General features: G+C 41.5%; 1 protein-coding gene across 1 annotated transcript; it reads left to right on the top strand.

Annotated features, from left to right (window-relative positions):
* The first annotated feature begins 5,934 nt into the window (after positions 1–5,934).
* On the top strand, positions 5,935–22,187 carry APOD (apolipoprotein D). The gene is made up of 5 exons (XM_036875294.2): positions 5,935–6,085; positions 9,279–9,429; positions 15,480–15,601; positions 18,713–18,801; positions 21,684–22,187. Exons 2-5 carry the CDS (start codon positions 9,307–9,309, stop codon positions 21,917–21,919), a joined length of 570 nt encoding a protein of 189 aa, XP_036731189.1. The 5' UTR covers positions 5,935–6,085; positions 9,279–9,306; the 3' UTR covers positions 21,920–22,187.
* The last annotated feature ends 2,891 nt before the right edge of the window (positions 22,188–25,078 follow it).

Below are 25,078 nucleotides of genomic sequence, written 5' to 3'. Positions count from 1 at the left end.
TTCCTACCCTTTTTGTGCTATGGACCCCTTTGGCAATTTGGCAGAAATGTATAAAAATAAAAGACATAGGATCACAAAGGAATTCAGTTATACTAAAATACAATTCTATCAACTTGCCATATAGTTCCACAGATTCTGTGTTGTAAACACCTGGTAGTTGAACCCCTCACTGAAAACTTGGGAACCCCTCCCAGGTCACCCAGCTAAGGTGAGAAAGCCAGGGCAGGAGCCCCATCTCCCAATTCCTGGGCCTGGGCTCTTTCCTGCAGTTTATTATCATAGAAAATTTAGAATAACAAAACAGAAATCTTACTGCCTTTTCATGGAAAAGTCCCAAATTTTCATGGAAGCCCTGAAGTTGCATGGAAAAGTCCATACCATGTTGAAAGGTATGGGCGAGGCCCTGTTGCCCTATATGTATTCATAAGAACTGACCTCATTTTATACAGGATTGTAAAACTGGACAAAGATTGTTTTCCAGCGAACATCTGAAAAGGCTTAAGACCACAATAACTTGGCTGAGGATTCAGGCTGGAATTTGCTGGATTCCAGAGCTGGATAGTAGAGTGAATGGATGGGTCCGATTCTTTGCTTCCAGGTAGCTTTTGTCAAGGAGTCTGGAGCACTAGTCTCGGAGCGTGCTGCAGGAACCTCAGCCCTCATGCTTCCCACAATATTTCTTAGGAACGAGTTACTGGTGTCATCTTTTTCTATTGAGAAGGTTGGAAGATACTTAACCTGAGGGCATTAACCACTGGATAATCTCCTAGCTAAACTCTTTTACTCCTTTCTACGTTGGAGCAATAAAACCTAATGGAAGTCACACCTTAGGGTTTAAATTGTTACTTCATCACTTTAGAAAAGTTGTTTGATCACCTCTTCTCACCTCAGTTTTTTCATCTCTCTAATGGAAATAGTACTAACGCCTGTTTTGCAGGGTGTGGTGACAGTAAGGGTTACTGTATGGAAAACACCTATACAGGGTCTGATGTGTAGTGTTCAATAGTAAGGAGCTATTACTATAATTAGTGCTAATTTGAACCCTGCATGTTCCCCACTCTGTCCCTCATTGACTAAAGCAGGAGTAAACGTAGGTGTAATTAGCAGGGTGACTGTGTTCAAAGAAGCCCATTTACCATGATCAGAGCAGACCTGTATCCTACAGCTCATAAGTCAGTGATAATTCTTCTAACCAGGATTTATTCTAGCATCAAACTTTATTATCAGAAGCTGTTACAGGAGTAACACATCTCAGCAAGATAAGTGATTTGGCCAGTCACTCAGAGAAAATCCTGCATCTTCCTACCACCAAATCTACATACCTCCCTGCATCTGGTTGGCTACCCTCTTCCTTCCCCCTTGTTTCTGTGGACTCAGAACCCTTGCTCCTCTCAAAAGTCAGCCTCTCCCCCATGCGCTCTGGATCCTGTGCCTTGTCTCCCACTCAGGGCTGCCCTGGCAGTCTCCACCCCCTCTCCTGCACAGTCACTATTTCTCCTCTACTGGATCATTTCGATGTCCATGCTCTTAGCATCTCCTTTAACCCCTGTGTCTCCTTTCAACCACTAACTTCTCTACTTTCCTTCAACTTTAAAAGAGTTGCTGTCTCCACATCCCCTCCTCACTGCACTCAAATTAGGCTTCTATCCCTACTGTCCACAGAGACTGCTGTTGTCAAGGTCACCGATGACTGCATGTTACTAAATCCAGTGGCCACTCTTTGTTCTTATCTTCTTTGTTCAGCAAAAGTTGATTATTTTCTATTTCTTGAAATGTTTTCTTCCCTTGGCTCTGGATAGCCCACTGTCCTCTTCCTTCTGAGTTCTTTACTGGATCCTTCTGCAATATTCAGTCTCTGTAGGTGAGCAGGCACAGGGATCTGCCCTGAGCATCCCTTTCTTCCATTACTGTATGCTCTCCTTGGTTATCCTGTCCAGTCCCATGGCTTTGCAAACCATTTGTGTGCTTATGATTCCTAAATCTCTACTTTCAGCCCTGACTTTTCCCCAAAACTTGACTTGAATATTAACTATCTCTTTAAAATTTCCACATGGATATCTAATAGACAAGTTAGACATAATTTATCCATCAAGAACTCATTTTCCTCCCAGACTTAGTCCCTTCCTCAGTCTTCCTAGTTTTAGTCATTAGCATGAGCATCCACCCAGTTGTTCAGCCTGTAAATCTAGGAGTCAGTCTTGATTTCCCTCTTTCTTCATCTTCCATATTCAATCTATCAGAATCCTGTCCACTTTATCTCCAAAGCATATTCCAAATTAAACCACTTCTCTCCATTTTGATTACCGTCACTCTACATAGCTGATCTCTCTGTATCCATTTTGCAATCCATTTTTGACAGGTCAGCCTGAAAATGATCTTGTCACGTTCTTGCTTAAAACCCTCCAATGGCTTCCCATGGTACTTGAAATAAAAATCCAAATTCCTCAAAGCAAGATATAATGTGGCTTCTACCTACCTCTCCAAACTCACTTTGAATCATTTTCCTCTTCACTCTCCCTACTCCAGCCACACTGTTCTTGCTGTTGCTGGGAAATGTGAAGTCTGTTCCCACCTTAGGACTCAGCACTAGGTGTTCTTCCTGGGATGCTCTCCCTGTGTGATCCTGAATGACAGGTTCCTTTCCATCATTCACATTTTAGCTGAAATCTCAGCACTCAAAGAGGCCCTTTCTGACCACCAATCTGAAATAGGCACCCAGTTATTCCCTAGCACATTACCCTAGTCTCTTATATATATTTTCCTGTCTGTGTGTCTGACTCTTCTCTAAAGGTAAACCCCACAAAAGGTAGGGCCTTGTCTTCCTTGCCAGTGCCTTGGCAGGACTCAGAACAGTGCCTGAACGTGACAGTGCTTGTTAGGCATTTTGAAAAAGTGAATGAATGGGTAAAATGAATTAATAACATAACCCCAGACATCCCACTAGTTCAGTGTTCTTTCCCCCATGCCTTATCAAGTTGCAATTTTCATTAACTTGGTTCTTTCTTGCTGTTCACCAGATGCTTGGCACCATTCAACCCCCAACTGGTTCCAGCTCCTAGTGATGAAGGAAGTGGTCACAAGGGAGCTAGAAGCAGAGGAGAGGACACCTGGAGAAATCATGAAGTACATAATAACCACGGCGAATCATGAGAATTAAACATTCTATTATTCATTCAGTCATCCAGTAGCATTTAGTAAACTCTGTTTATGTGCCAGGCATGATGGAGTTCAGCAGGGATACAAAGACAAACCTACACTGAAGGATCTGACAGTGTCCGGGAGATGGTGGGCCCTGTGGTGATGCCCAACAGGCGTGATGGGCCTGCAAACACACTAAGATGTGCTGTGGAATCACAAAGCAGAGTGAGGAACGCTGCACGGCGTAGGCTGGAATTCGGGAAGGCATCCCAGAGAGTGGGACTTTTGAGCTGAGCCTTAAAGAGTGAATATATTATTGAAAACTATGAAAACATAGTGAATATATTATTGAAATATCTAGGTTTCCATATGAAACGTATAATTGTGCTTTCCCTTTATTTTAACTGACAAAAGAGAAATTACAAGATGACTGGTAGTTGAAAGAACTACTTATTAATACATAGAGAAATTTTCACCCACGAAACTCTTTTTTAAAAGATGGCCTAGTTCTTTATTTCATGCTACAAGAAATCCACCAAAATGATTTCATCTTCCCTGAGGATTTTATAGTGAAACTCCAGAGGCAATCACCGAAGTAATGAGAGATCACCCAACCAAAGATCTACTTTCCTGTGACACCACAGACTGTCCCCTTCAGACATGTGCTGTCAGGTAAAAGCAAGGTTTTACAGTAGGTGAAAGAACAAAGTAGACCTGTGTATATTGATAAAGAGAGCTGCATTATTACATGAAAATAAGCAAGTTTCAGAACACTGGAGACTGTTGCTATTACTGTGAGTGTGTTAGGATCTGTATAGGAATTCCTAAAAGAATACATGCAAACATGGCAATTGTTGTCTCTGAGATGGGGGACTGTGAGTCTCTTACAGTGTCTGACATCTACATCTTGGTACTTATTTAATTATTTACACAAATGTGTTCTGCTTTGGAATTTAAAAGTAAAGACTTGTGTAGAACATAGATTTGATTTGTTTTATGATGTTTAACAACTTGTGCTTGGCGCACATTCCAGTAACAAAAGGTAGGATTTCTCTAAATGACATATTTTGCCAATATTTACAGAAAAGAATAAACTGAGACCCAGAAATATAACATGATTTTTCTCATGCAGTGACTCCTAGACTAGTACCTTCATCTCCACAGTTCTTGATTCAATACTAAGGAATAAAATATATAAATATATCAATCTCCAACTTACACATTTTGAACCTTTAGCAATATTGCTTTGTAGAAAGCTGTACAACTATTTATAAGAGAGGAAAATTCTCTTTTTATGAGGTTTACAAGAGGCTAATTGTGTATTTCTTCAAAGACAGGCAATTACTGGTGACAAGTTGATGCAGGTAAAGAAGACACAGAAAGTTACAGGCTAATACTTTCCCAGGAAAACAATTCAAATAGAAGCCTCTTGACTATTACCTGGAGTTCCTTTTGCATATCTTAGAATACTCAGGAAATTCTTTGAATAGATAAGTCCCTTCCATTCAATTTCCAGGATTTACTGAGCACTTACTATGTGCTCTAACCACTGAGGGTACAGCAGTAAGTCAATGAGATAAATCCAATGCACTCCTGGAGCTTACATCCTAACGGGGAAAACACAAAAAGCAAGAATATACATAAATAAAGGATATAATTTCAGATAAAGATACAATAAGGATATAATGAAGCCGGTAAAATGGTAGTGACAGGAGTACTATATTTGAAAGGTCAGAAAAGCCTTTTAAAGAAAGTGACATTTGAGCAGGGACATGGAGGGAGGGAGGAGCGTGGAGTTCTGAGGGGCAGCACTACAGAAGTACAGCAGTCAGTGCCCTGAACAGGAGTAAGAATTCCTTTTTTCCTGAAAAGATAAAGAACATTCCAAAGCAAGAACTCTCAAAGTTTGGTATGTTAAGGATTCATTCTTGTTGTTTTCTGTTTATAAGGCCTAATGCTGTAAATTCCTATTGCTTACAAATTTGAGAATGAATTTTATTTAGGAATCTAAGTCTACTACAGAGATACTGTCTTATCTGTATGCCACTAAAAATACCTCCTGCCTATCGCAAAGGCACAGGATTCAGTTCATAAGCATCAATGCTGTTCATTCCATAGACATGAGGACCAACCAAAAGTGTCCTTGGTCTTAAATCTGCACTCCTAACTCCACCCTAAGCAGTAACAGGCTGCCTAGAATATGTAGCTGGGAAAATATGTCATCAGAGATACAGGAAGAGAAGCTACAGAAGACACCTTTGGCATTACCAGCTTTTGGCCCAAACTATTACAGAACTGGTTATCTCCCTGAAACACTCAGTTCTGGTAGCGACAGGAATGAGTCTCTACTTCACAATGGGGAGACTGAGACACAAAGAAGAGGGTAGCTTGCCCAGGATCACATAGAAACCTAACTCTAATTCCTAACCTTCACTCTGTTACTTCAGCCACCTTCCAGGCCAGGGACCACATGGGGTGGAATTTGTTTCAGGAAATGAGACTATTGACTTTTCATTTATAGAAAAATGAAAAATAAACACCAGATGTTTGAAAACATGTTGCAACTCATCTTACAGGAACTTAAAATTGCATTCTAACTGAGAAAATTAAATTAGAAAATCCACATAGCAAAAAAGATGTTTTGAATGAAATGCCTTTGTCTTTCTCTCACAGGCACACAAACAGTATCTCATTGTTTCTTCTTCAGGGAACAGCTGTAAAGGAAACTGGGGGAGGGAGACGGACATAACATCCCATTTCTGTGTTGCATAAAGAGCTACGCTTTTAGGCCAGCCTTCTTGAACTGTAGGGGGTGTGGCATGCATCAAAATTAAACAATGACCTGATGAAGCTTATAAAATAACTTGGGGGAAGCCAGTCACCAAGACAGGGCATCGCAAGTTGGATGACATTGCATGTGGAAACTGTCTTTATCTTGATAAAAAAGGTATGTACTGTAGTTTTAATTTTCATTTATGATAAATAATGCTTAAAATAGAGGTAGTATTGACTTTTGATTGTCCGTTTTCAAATTTAAAAATAACTTTAAATAACTTTAAATATAATAATTAACATGATTGAAGGCCTATGCTAGCAGCTTCGCGGACATGGTCTTATTTTTCCTCAAACAGCCTTAGGAGGTAGGTATCTTAGTGCCATTTTTTTCACTGAGGAAACTAAGGTTCTGATATCCTAAGCAACAGGCCTATGGTAAGACTGCCAGCAAGTGCCAGAGCTGGGTTCACCCCTGTTAACTCAACTCAAGTCTTCTGCTTACATTATGTACCCCTCCCCATCCTATATGAGACCATCAGAAAATTTTCCTTCACCATGAATTCTCAGAAAGTTGTTAGCCATGCCAACTGTGTACTACAGTAAAATTAACTGAGAAGTGAACTGGAATTCATTGTGTGACTAGAAAATGCATTTTGCAACATGGCATAAAAATAGTTTCTTCTGAAGATGTTTTCTTGTTAGATTCACTAACTTAAAGGGTTTTTCAGACCCACTTACTCATGGAAATATCTTTATCATTAGAAATCTAGTCCTTAACTTTCTATAAAACAATGAGATCAAATACTAGGTCCATGCTGATGTGCAGGTGTTTAAAAGTGCAGACACTTAGGAGATCTGGCATTAATTCTGGCTTCACAGCTTACCAGGAAGTAACCTGGGCAAACTGACCTCATTGACTACAAACAGAATGCCATCTAAAACCCTTCCAGATAGGGAGATTCAGTGCATGGCACATGTAAAATACTGAAACCGGGGCTTCTCTGCGGGGAAACTCAATGAGTGTGAGCACTGATTCACAGAATCAGTGCTGGCCCAGAATGGACACACCATTACCTTAGTAGAATTATTTTAAAATTGTTTTATATTCAGTTAAAATAACATTTAAATTATATTTATTTTTAAAAGCATTTAAACTCTCCTTGTTAGGATAATCTTCCCATTAGTATTAGAAGATGATAGAGAACTATATGTCATATATTCCCAAGTTCATAGCTGTATGTTAATAATGTGATTTCCCCTCAGAAGGTGCTCTGTAAGTGTTGAGTGAATTAGAATGGAAAAGGGGTTGAAAAAAACTAATAGATGCTATCAACCTTTTCTCTCACAAAAATTTTAACTATAGGAATAAATTACTGCAGTAAAGAAGAATCTTTGGAAGAGATTCAAGCAAGGGGAATTGGCCTTACTCTGAAATCCTCCTACAGAGCCAAAGAACATGTTTCAGCCCACAGTAGAACATTCTGTAATAAGAGTCAGAGGAAGACAGGGAACTGATCTCGGTGTAACTATCCCATGGGGAGACAAGACTCATCAGGTTACAGGGGCCAGTGTTCACTGAGAGCCAGGGGCACAGAAGGAAGGGGGCCCTGCAGAACGGGGAGGCTTGGAGGGGACCCGAGGGCCAGCAGCCTGCCCTTCCCATGCCTCAGCTTCCCCGACTGCACACTTTGGCAGGGTGGGAGGCAGGAACTGGATAAATGAACTCTAGAGCTTTGTCCTATTTGGGGGGCCCTGTAAAATGTGCATAATGTATGACCATCCTTTGAAGTCAGATCTTCTGGGCATGGCCCTATGCTTAGAGCCTGCTGGGGACGGAGAGTAGAGTTCTGTGGTTCTAAGAATCTCTTGGAAATGGGAGCAAATTTTGTGGGTTTAGGCTGGGTTTCTATAAATCCATCATCCCCCAAAAGGTTAAAAGACAGGTGTTGTCTGCATGGTATTAGGGGATGATAGGAAATAGATCCTCAAAGACTAAGGAAGGTGCTCCCACCATAGACTCAAGGAGGGCTTAGCAACCACCCCTGCCCCATCACCCCTGGCTGGCAGCTTTTACTCATTATGTAATTGTTCTTTGAAAACTGGGCAAGGAAACTTCCAGAAGAAAAGCAATTGATTATTAAAGGTTATTTAGAGGTTTAGAGACTCATAATAAAGTGGTTATAATTATTCCTGTTATGACTCATCCTTTTAAATGCTCAGATCTGAGAACATTTGCTTGCATTGATTAGTCCTCTTCATCGCAGAGAAAAAGGCAAAGATCTGGAAATAGCTCTTGTGCAGCTCCAGGCAAGGAGTCACAAGGAAGAGAACAGCCTGAAGCCAGTCACTGAAGGAAGCAGGAAGCAGCCGGGTTGTGGTGCTGTGGCCGCTGTCTGCTGTCCCTTCTCAGAGCAGTTTCCACCTCTGGAGGGCGCTTCGGCCTAAATCCTTGCTGCACACCTGCATGCCAGCTACTAGACCTTCTCTAGTTCAATGCACATCTATGGAAACATCCCCCAACAGAATGTCCAAAAAACAAAAATCAGGAAACAACCATTTGTTTCTGATTTTCCTAACAATAAGTAGCATTTATTGAACATATTCTGTGTGTCAGATAAAGCGCTAAATGCTCTCATATTATCTCATTTAATTCTTGCAAAAACTTTATGAGGTTGGTTATTATTCCCAAGTAATAGACCAGGAAACTAAAGCATAAATTGGACACAATTTACTTAGTGTGTGTGTGGCAAAGCCATAATTGAAACCCACTCAGGGTAACCTTGGAGTCCCCAGCACGTTGATCGCTGTTAAGGTCTGCAGGCTACTCCCAGGCTGGTAAAGCCCAGCAAGATGGGACAGCGGGCAGGGATGAGGGTAAGGGAGGCGTTTCTCCTAAGACACCAAATGTGCATGGTTTGTTTTGGGGCTTTTTACAATGTTTCATGGTTCACTTGATGGCTTCAATCTCCCTCTTTGCCTATCCCCACATTGTCTCTGTTCATTCAACAAGTATCTACTATGAGTGCCACTGTGGGGTTCTGTGGGTGATTCCAAGAAGAATTAGACATGGTGCACATCCTTGAGAAATGTGTAAGTAGGCGAAGGGGTGGGTTGCGAAATAAATCCAACACACTAATACCAGCAGAGTGTCCTCTAAAGGAAGTACAAAAGGTCGGGGAGGCTCACAGAGGAAGACCTGACAGCGGCGCTGGTGATTCAGGTGGCCTTGTAGGATGAGCTGTTCAGAGGGCTTGAGAGGGAGGACAGCCCGCGAGGGACCGGCCAGTCCAGAAATCTTTCTCTGGAACTGCGTGTTCTTAGGAGGCTCGGAATGACTCCAGCTACTTTGTTTCCCCGAAATGCAGGTTCCGTCTGCAGCCGCCCAGCCCCAGGATGGTGCCCGCGCTGCTGCTGCTCTCGGTGCTGGCTGGCCTCTTCGGTGCGGCGCAGGGACAAGCATTCCATCTCGGCAGGTGCCCAGCTCCTCCAGTGCAGGAGGATTTTGACGTGAACAAGGTGTGGTAAAAGGCTAAACTCCCGTTTGTTTTGCTGTTCCTATTTGAACAAACATCCACACTGTTGTTTTATTATTCTGCTTTGAGTGCCACAGCGAGCCTTGAGGTAGGTACCTATCTTATTTGGGACTCCCCAAAGCAGACTCAGAAATAAGAACAGAGGAGCAGAGAGTTTTTGGAAGGTGATCCCAGGAAGCATGAGTGGGTGTGTGTGTAAACAGAGAAAGCAGAAGAGCAATGGAGGGTGCGTTCATGAGCAGTTCGGTTCCTCTGTGAGCAATAGAGTTCAGTCCTGTGGGGGACCATCTGAGGAAATGTGCACATGACTCCTCAGATCGTCCCATGGATGGAAGCAGGTGGGCCATGGGGGCTCCCCTGGCGTGAGCAGAGCCCTCTGGCTGAGGAGACACACGGGCCTAAGATGCCTACCCAGATCATCAACTAGGTTGATGGGATTATAAATACAGATGAGATTCAAAACTAGGCTTTCCAGCAGGGCACGACACCCACGAGTTACTCACACAGGGCCTAGAAAAGGACAGAACTTCCCGAATGGTCTTTCTTGTTATTTGCATTAAAAGATACCGATATAACCAGCTCTCCCATATAGGGTTTTTCTTGCTGGGATCAGGGCCTGCCTTGCTGTGTGTACGTATGAGTGAGGGGAGGGAGCAACAGAAAGAGGCAGCTATTGGATAAGATGACTTAGTGTCTTCCATTGCTGCGAACCATGCCTAGGATCTCCCTGTTAAGACATTCTCTCCTTGGTAGAAGGTTTGGACCTCTTTTAGGAAGTAAACACTTGTTATGAGTCACACTGAAGTTGTTACCAGTCACTCACTCTTTGGTGTGAATGAGTTTTGGGACCTCTCAGAGGATGGATCAGGTAGAGGAATGAGGGGAGAGAGGTCAAAGCCTGAGGGGGTGAGGAAGGAGCACTGTCAGTGCAGAACTCGCACAGGGGAGGTAGGAAGGAGAGATAGAGACACTGACGGCTACAGAGACTTACTCCATTAATTATTAAGAGCTGGCCCTCTTTATTCAGGTAACCTCAATGGTTCACAAGACACTCTCCAGAAAGAAAAAAATAAATCCAAGGAATTTTAATTACATTTCAATTTTGGGGTAAAAATGCCAAGATACTTTGTAAATTATAATTGATCTGTATTTACAAAAGTACTTTGAAGAGTAAAGCAGGATACTTAAAATACAGTGGTTTAATTGTGATAAAATTCATATACTATCTAACTCACCTGTTAAAAATGGTTTTCACTTTTAATCTTTTTTAGTATATTCACAGAGCTGTGGAACCATCACAATAAACTTCAGAACATTTTTATTATGCCAGAAAGAAACCCCATACCCATTAGCAGTCACTCTCCATTCTTCCCAACTCTCCCTGTCCTAGGCAACCAATTGTCTGTGTACATGAATTTGCCTATTCTGGACATTTCGTGGAAATGGAATCATACAATATGTGGCCTTTTGTGACTGATTCCTTTTACTAGCACAATGATTTCAAGGTCCATCCATGTCGTAGTATGTACCAGTACTTCATTCATTTTCATTGCCAAGTAATATTCTATTGTGTGGATTATGCACATTTTATTCATCTGTTTATCATTTGAGTTGCTTACACTTTGTTGACTGTTAGATGTAATGCTATTATGGGCATACACATACAAGTTTTTTTGGTATTTTTTTGTGGACACATATTTTCAGTTCTCGAGTATATACCTAGGAGTACAATTACTGGTCATATGGTTTAACTCCATGAAACCTTTTGAGAAACTACCTGACTATTTTCCAAAAGAGCTTCATCATTTTACATTTCCACCAACAGTGCACAATTTCATTTCTTCATATAATTGTCCATACTTGTTATTGTCATCTTCTTGATGATAGCCATTCTTAGTGGGTATGAAGTAGTACCTCATTGTCATTTTGATTTTCATTTCCCTAATGGCTAATGATACTGAGCATCTTTTCATGTATTTATTGGCCATTTGTATATCTTTGTTGCAGAAATGTCTATTCAAGTCCTTTGCCCATTTTTAAATTGGGTTATTTGGTTTTTTGTTATTGAGTTTTAAGAGTTCTCTGTATATTCTGGGTATTAATTCCTTATAATATACATGATTTGCAAATATGTTTTCCCATTCTATGGATTGTCTTTTCACTTTATTGATGTGTCTTTTGAAGCACAGTTTTTAATATTAATGAAATCCAATTTATTTATCTTTTGTTGCTATGCTTTTGACATCATATCTAAAAACCATTGCCTAATCCAAGATTATATTTATTCCTACATTTTATTCTAAAATATTTATAGTTTTAGTTCTTACATTTAGGTCTCTGATCCATTTTAAGACAAATTTTGTATATAGTGTGATATAGGAGTCAACCTTCATTCTTTTGCATATGGATATCCAGTTGCCCCAGACCTATTTGTTGAGAAGGCTATTCTTTCCCCATAAATAATTTTGGCATCCTTGTTGAAAATCAATGAACCATATATATAATAGTTTATTCCTGGACTCTCAAGTCTATTATATTGATCTATATATCTGTCTTTATGCCAATACTATACAGTCTTGATTACTATAGCTTTGTTGTAAGTTTTGAAATCAGAACATATAAGTCCTCCAACTTTGTTCTTCCGGCTATTCTGGGTCCTTTGCATTTCCATAGGAATTTTAGAATCAGTTTGTCAGTTTCTGCAAAGAATCCAGTTAGAGTTTATATATTTTTTTTCAATTGGAGTTTTGGTAGGGATTGCATTGAATCTGTAAATCAATTTGGAAAGTGTCACCATCCTAACAATCAGTCTTCCAATCCATGAATACAGGAAATCTTTCTATTTACTTAGGTCTTCTTTAATTTCTTTCAATAATTTTTCATAATTTTCAAAGTATACTGTCTTGCCAATGGGCTTCAGCCCTGGGCAAGTCACTATCTATTCAATGAGACTGAAAAATGACAATGTAACATTCTTGGAGTGAAAGGGTTTATACCCAACTTTATTTCCACAGTGGCAGGTCAATCACTAGAATCCTGTCCACTCAGAGTGAGTCTGCATGCAAGAAGCTGGTCTCTGCCTCTGGGCCTCTCTGCCTCCGGAGCCATCTCAGTCTCTATCCCTGGTGCTGCCACCACTCTAGTCTCTGCTGTCCTGCAGGCTTGCAGCCCTGCAGCCACACCACTGTGTTGCCCAGAGCACTGGGCAGGGTTCTCTATATACAGTCAATAGCAATGTATTGCCCACACGTGTGTAGTGAGCTAGCCGGCCAGAGTCAGGTGAGAATCCTGGCCACAGGAAACTTCACTTTATCCACATATGCATTTTGTGTTTCTTTGGTTAAATTTATTTGTATTTCTTTCTTTTGATGCTATTGTAAATGGAATTTTCTTAATTTCATTTGAAGATTGTTCATTGTAAATACAGAAATACATTTAATTTCTGTGTATTGATTCCATATCCTTTAACCTTGCTGAATTCATTTATTCATTCTAATAGTTTTTGAGTGTGTGTGTATTCCTTAGGATTTTCTATATGCAAAGTCAGGTCATTTGCAAATAGATATATTTTTACTTCTTCCTTTCCAGGATTCTTATGAAACATTGCCTTCTCCTTATATAGATAAACTGAGACCCAAAAAGATGAAAAGGACTTCACAAAAATAATATGAGACCATGAGGGAGCATGACATGAAAAGCATGCTATCTTGCCTGAGGGTTTCAGCCCTGGAAAAGTTCACTATGGATTCAATGAGACTGAGGAATGCTCTTGGGGTGAAAGGGTTTATTACCCAGCTTGTTCTCCCGATGATAACTTGAGCACTATAATTACATCTGCATCCTACAGTTTGCCAGTCTGTAATCCTCCTTTGTCTCTGCCTCTGCCCAGCACTGAGCAGAGTCAATAATAGCTTATTTCCGAGGGTGTGGAAGCAGTAGCCTAGCAGCAGGCCAGTTACATCATCAAGTAGTTTAGGTTCAGGTGAGGATCCTGGCCATAGGAACCTTCACTTTATCCAAACATGCCTACTTGGTTTTAATTGTAGTGCACTGAAGTTACCTGAACTATAATAGAACAATTTTAAATGCACTGTATAAAGTGGAGCTTTTACTGAGGATGCCTATGAAATTGATTGACCTTTAACCTTATTCTCTGGTGCTTTAAATGAATGTTAAGTTCAGTAGTTTTAATTGAAAGGAGTGCTTTAATAAATGAATGGAAAATTAATGTCATAAATTTGGGCATATATTTGAGCAGAGAATCAAGGGACTGAAGCAATATTGTCACCTGTTTGAAGTATTCTCTTATTTCAAATTCTCTTTGAAGGTGAGTAGATCACTTTGATTTTGTTTTGTTGAGTAACACATTTTTAAATTTCTAAAATAATTTCAATTCATATTTTGACTGGGTAAATACATTGACATGGTTCAAAGTCCTAAGAAAAAAACATACAAAGACATTTCCCTCCCAACTTCTGTACCCCAGCCTCAGTTTCCCTCTCCAGTAGCAATCAGTAAAAACAAGTCATTGCGTACCTTTTGGGAGAGAATGTGTACCTATACTAATACATAATTGTGGTAGGCAGGACAATGTCTGTCCCCTAATACCTGGAACCTGTGAAGATGTCACTTACATTAAAAAAGGATTTCACAGGTGTGATTAGTTATAGACCTTAAAATGGCAAGACTGGCCTGCACTATCCAGGTGGGCCCAATCTAATCATTAAAAGCAGAGAACCTTTCCCAGCTGTGGTCAGAGAGGTATACAAGGGAGTGAAGGTCAGAGAAGCACAATGGGAGAAGAATTTAACCTGTTTTTGCTGGCTCTGAACATGGAAGAAGGGCTTACAGACTAAGGAATGAAGGTGGAAAAGGCAAGAAGACAGATTCTCCTCTAGAGCTTCTGGAAAGGAGCATAGCCCTGCCAACAGGGCTGATTTTAGCCCAGTGAGACCCATGTCAGACATCTGAAGTGCAGAACAGTGAGACCAGAAATCTGTGGTGTTTTAAGCTTGTGATAATTTGTTCTAGCAGCAAAAGACAACTTATATAATAGCCTGCCCCCCCGCCTCAATTTTTACATAAGCTGTAACTTAATATATGTACTATTTTGCACCTGGCTCTTTTTCCATCAAATGTATCTTGGAGATAATTGCACATCACTCTTTTAGAAGAGGATGTACAACATTCCATTATATGGATGGGCCATCATTTATTTACCCAGTCCCCTACTGATGCTCATTTAAACTGTTTTCTGTCTTTTATTATTACAAAGAGTACTATAATGAATCTTATACACACATCATTTTTTATTACCAGGAGGATGCATTTACAAAAGTGAAATTGCTGGGCCAGAGTATATGTATTTTTAATTTTGCTAGATAGTGCCAAATTGCACTTCAAGAAGGTTGTCTCTATGCAAGGCAATGTATGGAAGCAGGAGAGTACTTCTCTCGCCTTGCCCTCGCCCACATAGTTGCACACTTCCTTTGATGTTGACTGTACCCCAGAGTTACGAACTGGGAGCAAGCCCCCAGTGGAAGAATGGCACAGGTCTTCTAAATCCTGATCACCTGCTGAAGCCTTTGTGACCAAGTCCCTGTGTAGGGGCATATGAGGAGAACTCAACCAACTTTGGAGTCCCAGTCCTGCACACTGAATATATTTGATTTGCACACAATTAAAATATGACTTGTAGAATCAAAATGTTTGAGATCGCATCTTACATCATCTAGGCCAGTCCCTTTCCCCTTCATGGAGTTTAGAATTTCACATAAATTTTGGCTCTCACTGAGAGCATATCTAAATAAAGAGCAATTTAGGAATAGAATGTGGCATTCAACCAATGCCCACACATCCGATTCACTTATTCTCATTTGAATCAATATCTTGCTTAGCTCCTGCTGAGAACAATGCAGCCCATTTTGCCTGGTTTCCCCAGGAAAGGGCTCTGCTCTGAGAGACAGCAGTAAGGGAGAGTTTGCAGGTCCCCAGAGACCACAGAGATTGCTCTGCTTGTTGTTGTCTCTGCAGTATCTTGGAAGATGGTATGAAATTGAGAAGATCCCAGTGAGCTTTGAAAAGGGAAGTTGCATCCAAGCCAACTACTCACTAATGGAAAACGGAAACATCAAAGTGATAAACCAGGAGATGAGGTGAGTGGCTGTGGTTTCAAAAGCAACAAGTGTCCTGGAACCAGCCCTGCAGGGAGCTGTCCCAGTGTGACTGTGTGTCCTTGAAATCTAGTTCAGGGAGGACGCAGACATTGCTGGTCTGGACTACCTGCTCTCAACAGGTCCAGAGATGAAAGCTGGCAGGAAGGATGGCAGGAACTTGAAATCACTCATTCATTTACACGACCACTTGCTGAGCAGCTTATTGTGTACTTATTGTGAGAGGCGCTAGGGACTGGATGGTAATCCAAACCCCAGGGTTCCTGTTCTCATTGCAAAAGACAGTGGGGACCATATTCTTGTCTGACCTCCAAACTAAGAAAGAAGCCTTTTCTATATTATCTACTGAGAGAGGATGTCCAGCTTTGCTTGAATCCTCCCAGGAACTGGGAACTCATCACCTGCCATGACAGTTTATCTCATTTCCAAACTATTAGAAAACTCCTTTTCTTATTAAGCAAGAATCAAATACATACATAGTCACACTCTAAAACTGGCTAGCCTATAGAAGTGTACTTTTCTTTTACTGAAAGCTTCTAAGAGATTAATATTTGATCCAAAAATTCATACTTTAGAAAGCAAATATAAAAAGAGCCACAAGATCAACAAAGAGTAACAATAAACAATAGCAACTAGTCTTAAGTAAACGTTTCCTATGTTCTGTATGTGTATTATATATTATATGTGTGCACATATATGTATGTATGTTTATGTAAATGAGGATATGTATATGTTCATTTAATACCCATAGCAACCCTGAGGTAGGTACTGTTATTAACCTCATATTTATGGATGAGGAAACTGGGCTACAGAGAGGTAAAGTAATTTTCTCAAGAGTCACATAGCTTAAAAATGACAAAGCTGAGATTCAGATGCACAGAGAAGTGAAATGGGGTCAAGAACAGAAGACAAATAAAAGAAAGGCTGGGAATGAACGGTTGTTCTTCCTGTTCCCTATAGGGACTGAGAACTGTGTTCAACCCCAAGAAAGTAATTGCAACCCAGCCTGTAAGTTACTCAGGCTCAGAGAGGCTTTCTTTGGCCATCCTATTATCCACTAAGCTTCCTGTGCACCAAAACACAGTGGGTTGATTCCCTGGCCTTGCATAAACCATAGAAACAAAGTAAGACCCTTTATGGCCTCTAAAGAAAAATCCAACTCATTTCATAGCCCAACAAATGTTGCAGAACTGAGATGTAGACACCCAGAAGGTCTCACAGGAATTTTGTAGGCTACCAAGTTGCAGTGACTTCATTTCAAATATTTTGTCCCATTCTAAGGCAAAGAATCAGACAATGACACAGATTCCAAAACCCATGAGATTTCCCCCATTTTTCCTTTGGAGTTGGCCAGGAGTCCTCTTTAACTATATTCTGAGATGTAGGTCACTCTGCCTACAGGGTCACACCTGTTTAAGACACAAGGGCACACAGAGAAATGTTTGGTAGTTCAGAAAAATGGTATGGTTTCTCCTTCCAGGACTACTGCAGGATGAGCAGAGGGCCCAGCAGGGAGTCTGAGCAGAATACTCTTAGCCAATGTCAGAGAATTTGAGGGCCAAAGTAGCTGGCACAAGTTTGGGAGCTGAAGGGCTTTGGAGTTAGGCTGCCTGGTTTCAAATACTTGTTCTGCCACTTACTAACAAGGAAGTTATGATAATTCTCTAGGCCTCAGTTTCCTCCTCTGTAAAAATGACAATAATCATAGAACCTCCCTCTATAGGGCTGTATAAGCATCAAATGAGTTAACACATGTAAAACACTTAGAACAGTGTTGGATATATAATAATCATTTAATAAATATTTATTATTGTTAATTATTGTTAATCTGGTACTACCCTTGAAAATACATGCATTTTTCCCTATGAACAAATTGTGAGTTTATGATCAAAGACGAGTTTTAAAAACTGTTATGGAGCAAAACATAAAAGGTGAAGAGAGGGCAAGTCTGTTGGGCAGAATTAATTAGTTTGTAGCTAAGCAACTGTATGCAGATAGAAGCAGACCAGGTGACAGCAGGGCACACTCTGCAGCCCCACTCATGACAAACGTACTGCACACAGGAGCTTCAGAGGACTTTTCCTGCCCTCCCTACCTGCTGCTTATCATCTGAGGTGTAGGACATCCTGATGTTTGAGGCCTCCCTTCATTGCCTCCAAACCCAGGCCTTTCTCCTCCCCAGCAGGTCCATGGGTCATTGAGAATTATCCAGAAATGGTGGGGTTGGGGGGCGGCAGCTCCCTTCAAAAGAGTGAAAGTATTTCATCCAATCTAAGACCATCACTTTTAGACACATCACCATTTCATGTACCTATTAAGACAGAAATGGCTCTGCCAACTGCAGCTGGAATGTGAAATTAATTATAAGATGCACATTCCTTCACATTTAATGTCTCTGAGATCTGGATGCCCCAAGAATTACTGAAATGAGGTAACTGTTTCCTCTCTGCCTGTTTTACCTGGCCTATGTCAAATCTCCCCACCCCACCAGAAACTTGCTGAATGAGAGGGGGTCTCAGGGCTCAGGTATACGAACCCGCTTATGGGACAGATGACATGTGATATCACTGAGGCCCAAAGTAAGGGGGAAGCTTGCAGATCTCCAGACTCCGTGTTTTGCTTTATTTTCTGCGATCAAGTCAGTCTTTGCTTTTTCCTTTGGTCCATCCTCAATTTTAAAGAGGTGGATCTTCTTAGCGTATTGGGTTGTTTACTTTGATTGTTTTTCTCTTCTCTTTTAGTCCCTCTCTCTTTGGAGCCTGGAAGTGGGAAATGGCTTTGCAGGCCATTGCATACAGTCCAAAAATCAGTGTTGAAGTGCAAGATCCTATCATATTATCCAATCCCAGAGCATTTCAATGGTGGTTTCTTACCACCCTATGGCTGTCTTCCTCCACTTGATCTGAGGGACAGTCACAAAGGAAAGGGGAAGGACTGGACTAGGGTCTAGCCTGCCTTTGAGAGCCTCCCTAACCAGAAATCACACTGTGGGTTACCATGGTCCTTAGTGTCACCTATCTGGCCTTTCATTGAGTTTTGGCTTTCAATGAGCTCAGGAGCTGTTTTGTTTTGTTTTGTCTTAATTCCTTAAAGACCTGATGGTACTGTGAATCAAATTGAAGGTGAAGCCAGCCAGGACAACCTCACAGAGCCTGCCAAGCTGGGAGTTAAGTTTTTCTGGTGTAAGTATCCACCTCTCTCAAGAGGTTTCAGGGACAGGAGATATACAAACTGAAAGCTGGAACCTTGTCATGTCTGAGTGTCACCCATAATGATTCAATACATAATTACTTGTTGAGCACCTACTATATGCCATGCACGGGCTAGGCAGTGGAGATGCAATGATGAGCAGTGAAGAGCTGGCCCTTGTCCCTGAGAAGCTTACATCCCAGTGCAGACACTAACAACTACCCGGCCGATTCACGATAATAAAACTAGGGAAAGTGTTTCGATAGAGGAAGTGCAGTCTGGAGCGCACAGGGCACGAGCAGTAGGAGACCCAATCCAATCCTGCTTCCCAGAGGAAACAGTCCTGAGAAATTGCAGTTATTAACAGAACAACTAACATGTGCAAAAGCTTAGATGCAAGCAATGACAGAGTGAAGGTAAGATTGAGTCCTGGCTTTGTCTGCTACTTTGCAGCCACATTGTCGGGTTCCTGAGAGATTTAATCACAGGCATTTGCCCTCTGAGTTCTAGGCTAATAGAGGAATGGACACAGGTACAGAGAAAGCCCCAAATACTAATTTTATTGCTGATATTAGATACTACACTGGAGAATTAGAGAATTCAACTCAGGAATCTGAGGCTCTCTGAAGCCAAAAATGCTTGAAAGTCCCTCTGCCCACCTAAAGGGCAGACAATGAAGTCACCAGCTGCAAGAAGAATCACTACCTGCCTCCCTGCCCCCCAGTAATCAAGCCCCTGGAAGGAGGCAGGGAAGAAAGGCTTCTTTTATAAGCCAACACTGGAATGTGGGGAGGAGAAAATTGTTCTTCCTGCACCTGTAACCATGAGCAATGAACTTCACACATATTTAGGGTTGTGAGAATGAACTAGATAACATGCTCTGTAAACTACAAGGGGCTCTGTATGTATCAATTTCTCTTGTTCATTTTATAAATAAGTCACAGTGCAGAAAAGCTAAGTGATGTAGGCAAGATCACTGGACTAATTAGAGGCAGAGTTGACCTAGGTCTCCAAATTCCCAAGTGAGGGGTGGGGATGGGAGTGAACGTTAAATATTATGTGCATAACCTTTATAAGGAAGCCTGCGACAGGAGCTAAAAGAGAGCTAGTAGCTGACGGGAAGCAGAGGAGGAAGAGATATGTTCTGGTTGAAGGGATCAGATGTTTGCATTGGGTCTTGCAGGGTGTAGTGGGGATTCTGGGAAAGGATGTCCTGAGTAGAAAAAGGGCATGAAGAAAGACCTGGAGAAGGAAGCCTAGAGCATAGGAGGGTGCAGAGAGCAAGAGACAAACATGGGGAGGGCCTCAAATGCCATGTCAGAGAGTTGAAGTGTCTTCCATGAGCAACAGAAGTCTGTCAAAGTTTTCTAATAAAGGGACATGTAAGTTGTCTTAACAAAGAGGAAATATCTGGGTAATTTGTGCTTGAGAGCTAGACTCTGTGGGAGGAAGACAGAATGTGCATGCCTGGCTATGTGCCGGCGGGGCATGATGCTGCTGCTGGCAGAGGCAGAAGGCATATTTTCCCCAAATCGCTTAGAGCTGAGGAGCTCTCAGTTCAGTGGGGAACATACAAAGCAGTTGAAATCCAAAGACAGCAGATGTATGATGAACATATGCTTTTGTGAGTGAGCCTGGCAGGTGGGCACCAACAGTGCTAGAAAAGTAATCAGAAGCAATCCCACTCTCAGCCCTTCAGCCTTGTCCATGCTGCCATCCCCATGTCCTTCAAGTATTCTTCTATTTTCATATTTATAAACAAGTAGAAAGACAGAGGTATGAAGACCCTTGGTGGGCTGGTATCTGGACTAGCCCTCTTGTGTTGTCTTGATAACCACCTGGGTCCTTGACACTCAGCTCTAACCACTCAACACTGCCTCCTTGTCCAGCAGCTTCTCATGGTCATTCACAAGTGCTCAGATCTGGTTTGACTTGGCAAACAGAGAGATAATCTTTGAGTGGAGGAGGTAGGACGCTTTAAACTCAGAAAGGCAAATCACCCATGACTGTTTATGTATTCAAATCTTTTAGTCTTATGGGGTCAGCACACAGCTTTCTCCCATTTAAGTCAACCTTCCACTTAACTTTAAACAAGCTGGGCTATGAGTTTTCCCTGGCTTGCATCTTGGCTGTGGAGGTCAGGTTCACGGAGGTGAAGTTCATGAATCCAAAGTTTCTGGATTCAGATGGAAAAGGTAAATCCTCCAGCTCTCTTACTAAGGACCCCTTTAATGTTGAACTTTCAAGCCTAAACACATGTCAGTCAATGAATCTTTATAGGTAGGCCCTTTGTGAGGAAGAGTTTATAACCTGTTGCCACCTGATTTATCATATTCTTAAGAATGGTGGGATTTTTAGAAGGTCACACAAGAAGAAAAACAAATAAACCAATATGAACCCCTACCTCCTACCTTTGGTAGGTTCTAGAGGAAGCTGGGTGGTATAGACTCGGAAAGCCTAGAGCCCCTGACCTCACATTCTTGACTCCACTTAGCTAAGTGATGCCTCCATATGCATTAGTGCTAAGTACAGCCAGTTAGTCCAGGGGATCAGCCAAACCCCCAGTTACTTTGGGCTTCCAGAGACTAATCTGCTACCAAGGAGGAAGAATCCAAAATGATGGCTCTGAACTCTGGCTGCACATTTGAATCAACTGGGGATTTTCAAAAGTACCAACCACCTCAGATAAGAATGTAGGGTGGGGTGGAGGGAAGTGGGCCTAGTATTTTTCAAAGCTCACATATGATTCTACATGAAGTCAGTATTAAGAACCACTGATGAAGAAGGAGCCAGAGCCTGGTTTGTCCATGGGTCCTGGAGATGGTTTCCCATGCCCTGCTGGTCTCTCCTAATACTGTCCGCCTCTGGTTCACAGTGATGCCATCATCTCCATACTGGGTCCTTGCCACTGACTATGAGAACTACGCCCTCGTGTACTCCTGTACCACAATCGTCTGGCTTTTTCACATGGATCACGTTTGGATCTTGGGAAGAAACCCTTATCTCCCTCCAGAAACAGTGACCTATCTCAAAGATATCCTGACCTCTAATAACATTGATATTGAGAAAATGACTATCACAGATCAGGTAAACTGCCCCGAGTTTCTGTAATGAAGCTCTAAAGGGAGGCTGCATTCGCTCCATGTTATTTCTTTTGCTTTGCTTTTTCCCCATCCCACCCCACTCCTCATAAAGACAAACCAACCAAGTATGAGAAACCACTGCAAATACCAGAAGGGAAGGGAAATTTGACAGCAGAAGCCAGTAGAGAGAAACTCAAAAACAGTTGGCCAAACACTTAGCCATGTACCACCCTGTTACCTTGCAAGCCTAATAATAAACTTGTTGCTGGCCTGCTGTGTTCACAGTAGATTCTGAATTGGATTAATGTGGATTTTTAATTATAAGCTTATGTTTGGAAATCTTTAGAAGTTACACTGAAAAAAAAAACTAAGCACTTGAACAGTTTAGAGGTAACAGTACTGTTTCGGGAAGGAGAAAGCTGATGTCAAAGGCACATTCTGGGTGACCTGAATCCAGGTACCCCCACCCAGCAGTAGGCACTCCTTTAAAGGGGCTCATTGGAGTTTTGCTGGAGTTAGTTTCTCAGCAGAAAGTCCTCAGAGTCAGGCTGAAGAATGGGACCATCTTCAGGTCTGTGCATGGAAGAAGAGAATCTATGAGGAAGATTATGGAGATGTTCTTAATAACTTTTTGGGTCTCTTATTCAACTGATATTTACTGAAGGCCAACTACATTCCAGGCATTGAAAAATACAGAATTCCTGTGCTCCCACAGAAGCTCACAGACCAGTAAGGGAGACTGACAAGAAAGCATAGAGTTATAATCCAAGCTTAGGAGTGCAAAGGTAGAGACATGTGGAGGGAGCCGGGGGAGTTCTGAGAAGTTCTCCAGTCCTGCAAGACACAGGCACCCACAGGCTTGTACAGTCAGGCCTCTGGGGGTTCCAACTCCAGAGTCAAGGCCCCACCTTGAGTTGTTTTTTTACATTGTGACTTTTCAAGTCAGAAGTCCTCAGGATTATCAGCCTGCAATTTCACTTAGCTCACATAACAATATAATCTACTAATGTTTGGGGAAATTAATACAAAATTTAAGCATTTGATTAGATTTCTGCTTTTTTAGCATGAATAAAAAATATTAATTTCCTTGAACACTTAAGACTCTTTAATGCTTTATATTAAAGGTTACAAAATTCCAAGGATCTTAATATGTACAATTTTCTTTTTACTAAATATTACCTCAAATTGTAGCTTCCAGTTCGAAATTCTGAAAGGCTGAAAACCATCGGCCAAAAAGGCGGTAAGGTGGAGATGGGTATTGCAGGAGAGAGCCCCCTCTCCCCAGCTCTGCTGGCCCTTGTGTCCTGTGCTTTATCACGCCGCCCTGCCACCAGCGGGCACTGGGCCCCTCTTCCAAATTAGTTACTTCCAAGAACGTTAAGCTACCTATCTCTTATCACATGGTACAAAATAAGTTGTGATTGTGTTAATACAGAAGACAATGAAAGTGACTACAGTTTGCACCTTTTACAGTATCTTGCCCAAAACATAGGCTCAAATTTTTTATGTGAATTATTGTATGGGTGTATAGATGGATGGACTTGAGTTTTCAGTAAAGGAAAAGTAACTATGAAGCAGATATTAGAAGTGACTGAAACTGAGAAAAACTTTGGGGAATCCAGAAGGCAGCATGGGGAGACCAAGAAACTAGAGGAAAAAAAAAATCCCAGAGAGAGAAGAAGAGAAGGGAAGGGGTATAAACAGCAAAATAGAGACAATGGTATATCATAAACCTCCAGGTATCATCATCGGCTCCAACAGTCAGCAGCATTTCACCAGTCTTGCTGCAGCTATCACCCACCCACCCCATTCTTTTCCTAGAGTGTTTTGAAGGAAAAGAAAACATCTTGCAATTCCAGATATCACATCCTATTATTTTGCCCATAACTACTTACATATAAATCTCTAGCAAATACAGACACTTTTTAAACAAAAAATGCAAGGTTATGTTTTAGATCCTGAAGGTGCTCAGAGAATGTAATCTCTATTTAAAGGTTATTTTCTATAGTCCACATGAAAAGAAAGAAGTGTGCATGGAAATGTTCATAGTTTTACTTGTAGCAGCCCCCAAACCAAAAGGAGCTAAACTAAAACTGAAACTAACAGCAGAAGAATGGGATCATAAATTATGGAACAGCTACTTGATGTAATGTTGTGCATTCATTAAAATTTGTAGTTATGAAGGCTGCACAGCCGCAAGGGAGCTGGAGCCTGCCCCTCCACACTCACTGTTTGGGGTGGACATGAGGGAGCCCTGAATATGGCCTTGCTGCCTGCGGTGCTAGAGTCTGGAGCATAGGCTCCGCCTCCCTAGCTGCACCTGACTGGGCCAAAGTGTGTCCTTGAGCTAGTAACAGCCAATCCACGGGCTGAACAGTAACTTGATTTTTGTGATCTAACTGGATGGAAAAGATAAATCAGGCCAATTAAGTCAGGATGTGACTTTAAGAGATCTAGAGAGAGGATGATTGAAAACTCTGGAGCTGTCAGGTCCTGTAGTTTGGGGCAACCAATTCTGGTGATGAACAGCTGAAGTTATGCGATTGAGCAATAGAAATACAGAAGTAAGCAGAGGCCCCACCTGGGCCCCTAAAGAGAACAGCTTCAGTAGCTGATGGCTTTCAGCATCCTAGCTCCAATTCCTGGGGATCTTAGCTGTCTTAGGTTCCTGTCCTTGGATTTCTATAGAAGTAGGCACACATACACACACACCCCCACCACAACTTTTCTGAGGTAATTTAAATTCCCTGAGTGAATGTTCCTTGCAACCAAAATACCTCTAAGACAAAGTGTTCACAATAAAATGTTGAGTAAAAAAGAATTCATCAGTGTAACTATGCTATATTTAGTTATATGAAATGATGGCATAAAAATCAAGGACTGAAAATGAACAGAGAAAATGAAAGTAATTAATGTGTTAAAGTGCTGCAATTGCAAGGTGGTTTTTTTCCCCTTTTTTTATTCTGTTATTGGTGTTTGTAGTATAGGTCCTAAAACTTTAGACCCTAAAATTTCCCCCGAGATCCACCTGACCTAGCAAATCCAGCACCAAGCAAGAAGTAGGTAACTTCTTCCAATAACCACCACAGAATTTGAGGCCTTTCTGGACAATTCTCCCATCCTACCACACTTCCAATACATTTGAGATGATGGTTTGATTTGTGAATATAGGACAAGTTATTAAAGC

This window comes from Manis pentadactyla, chromosome 1, assembly GCF_030020395.1.
Source record: "Manis pentadactyla isolate mManPen7 chromosome 1, mManPen7.hap1, whole genome shotgun sequence".
NCBI classification, from domain to species: Eukaryota; Metazoa; Chordata; class Mammalia; order Pholidota; family Manidae; genus Manis; species Manis pentadactyla.
The sequence above is the reverse complement of the archived record's forward strand: the minus strand, read 5'-3'. Positions and strand labels throughout refer to the sequence as shown.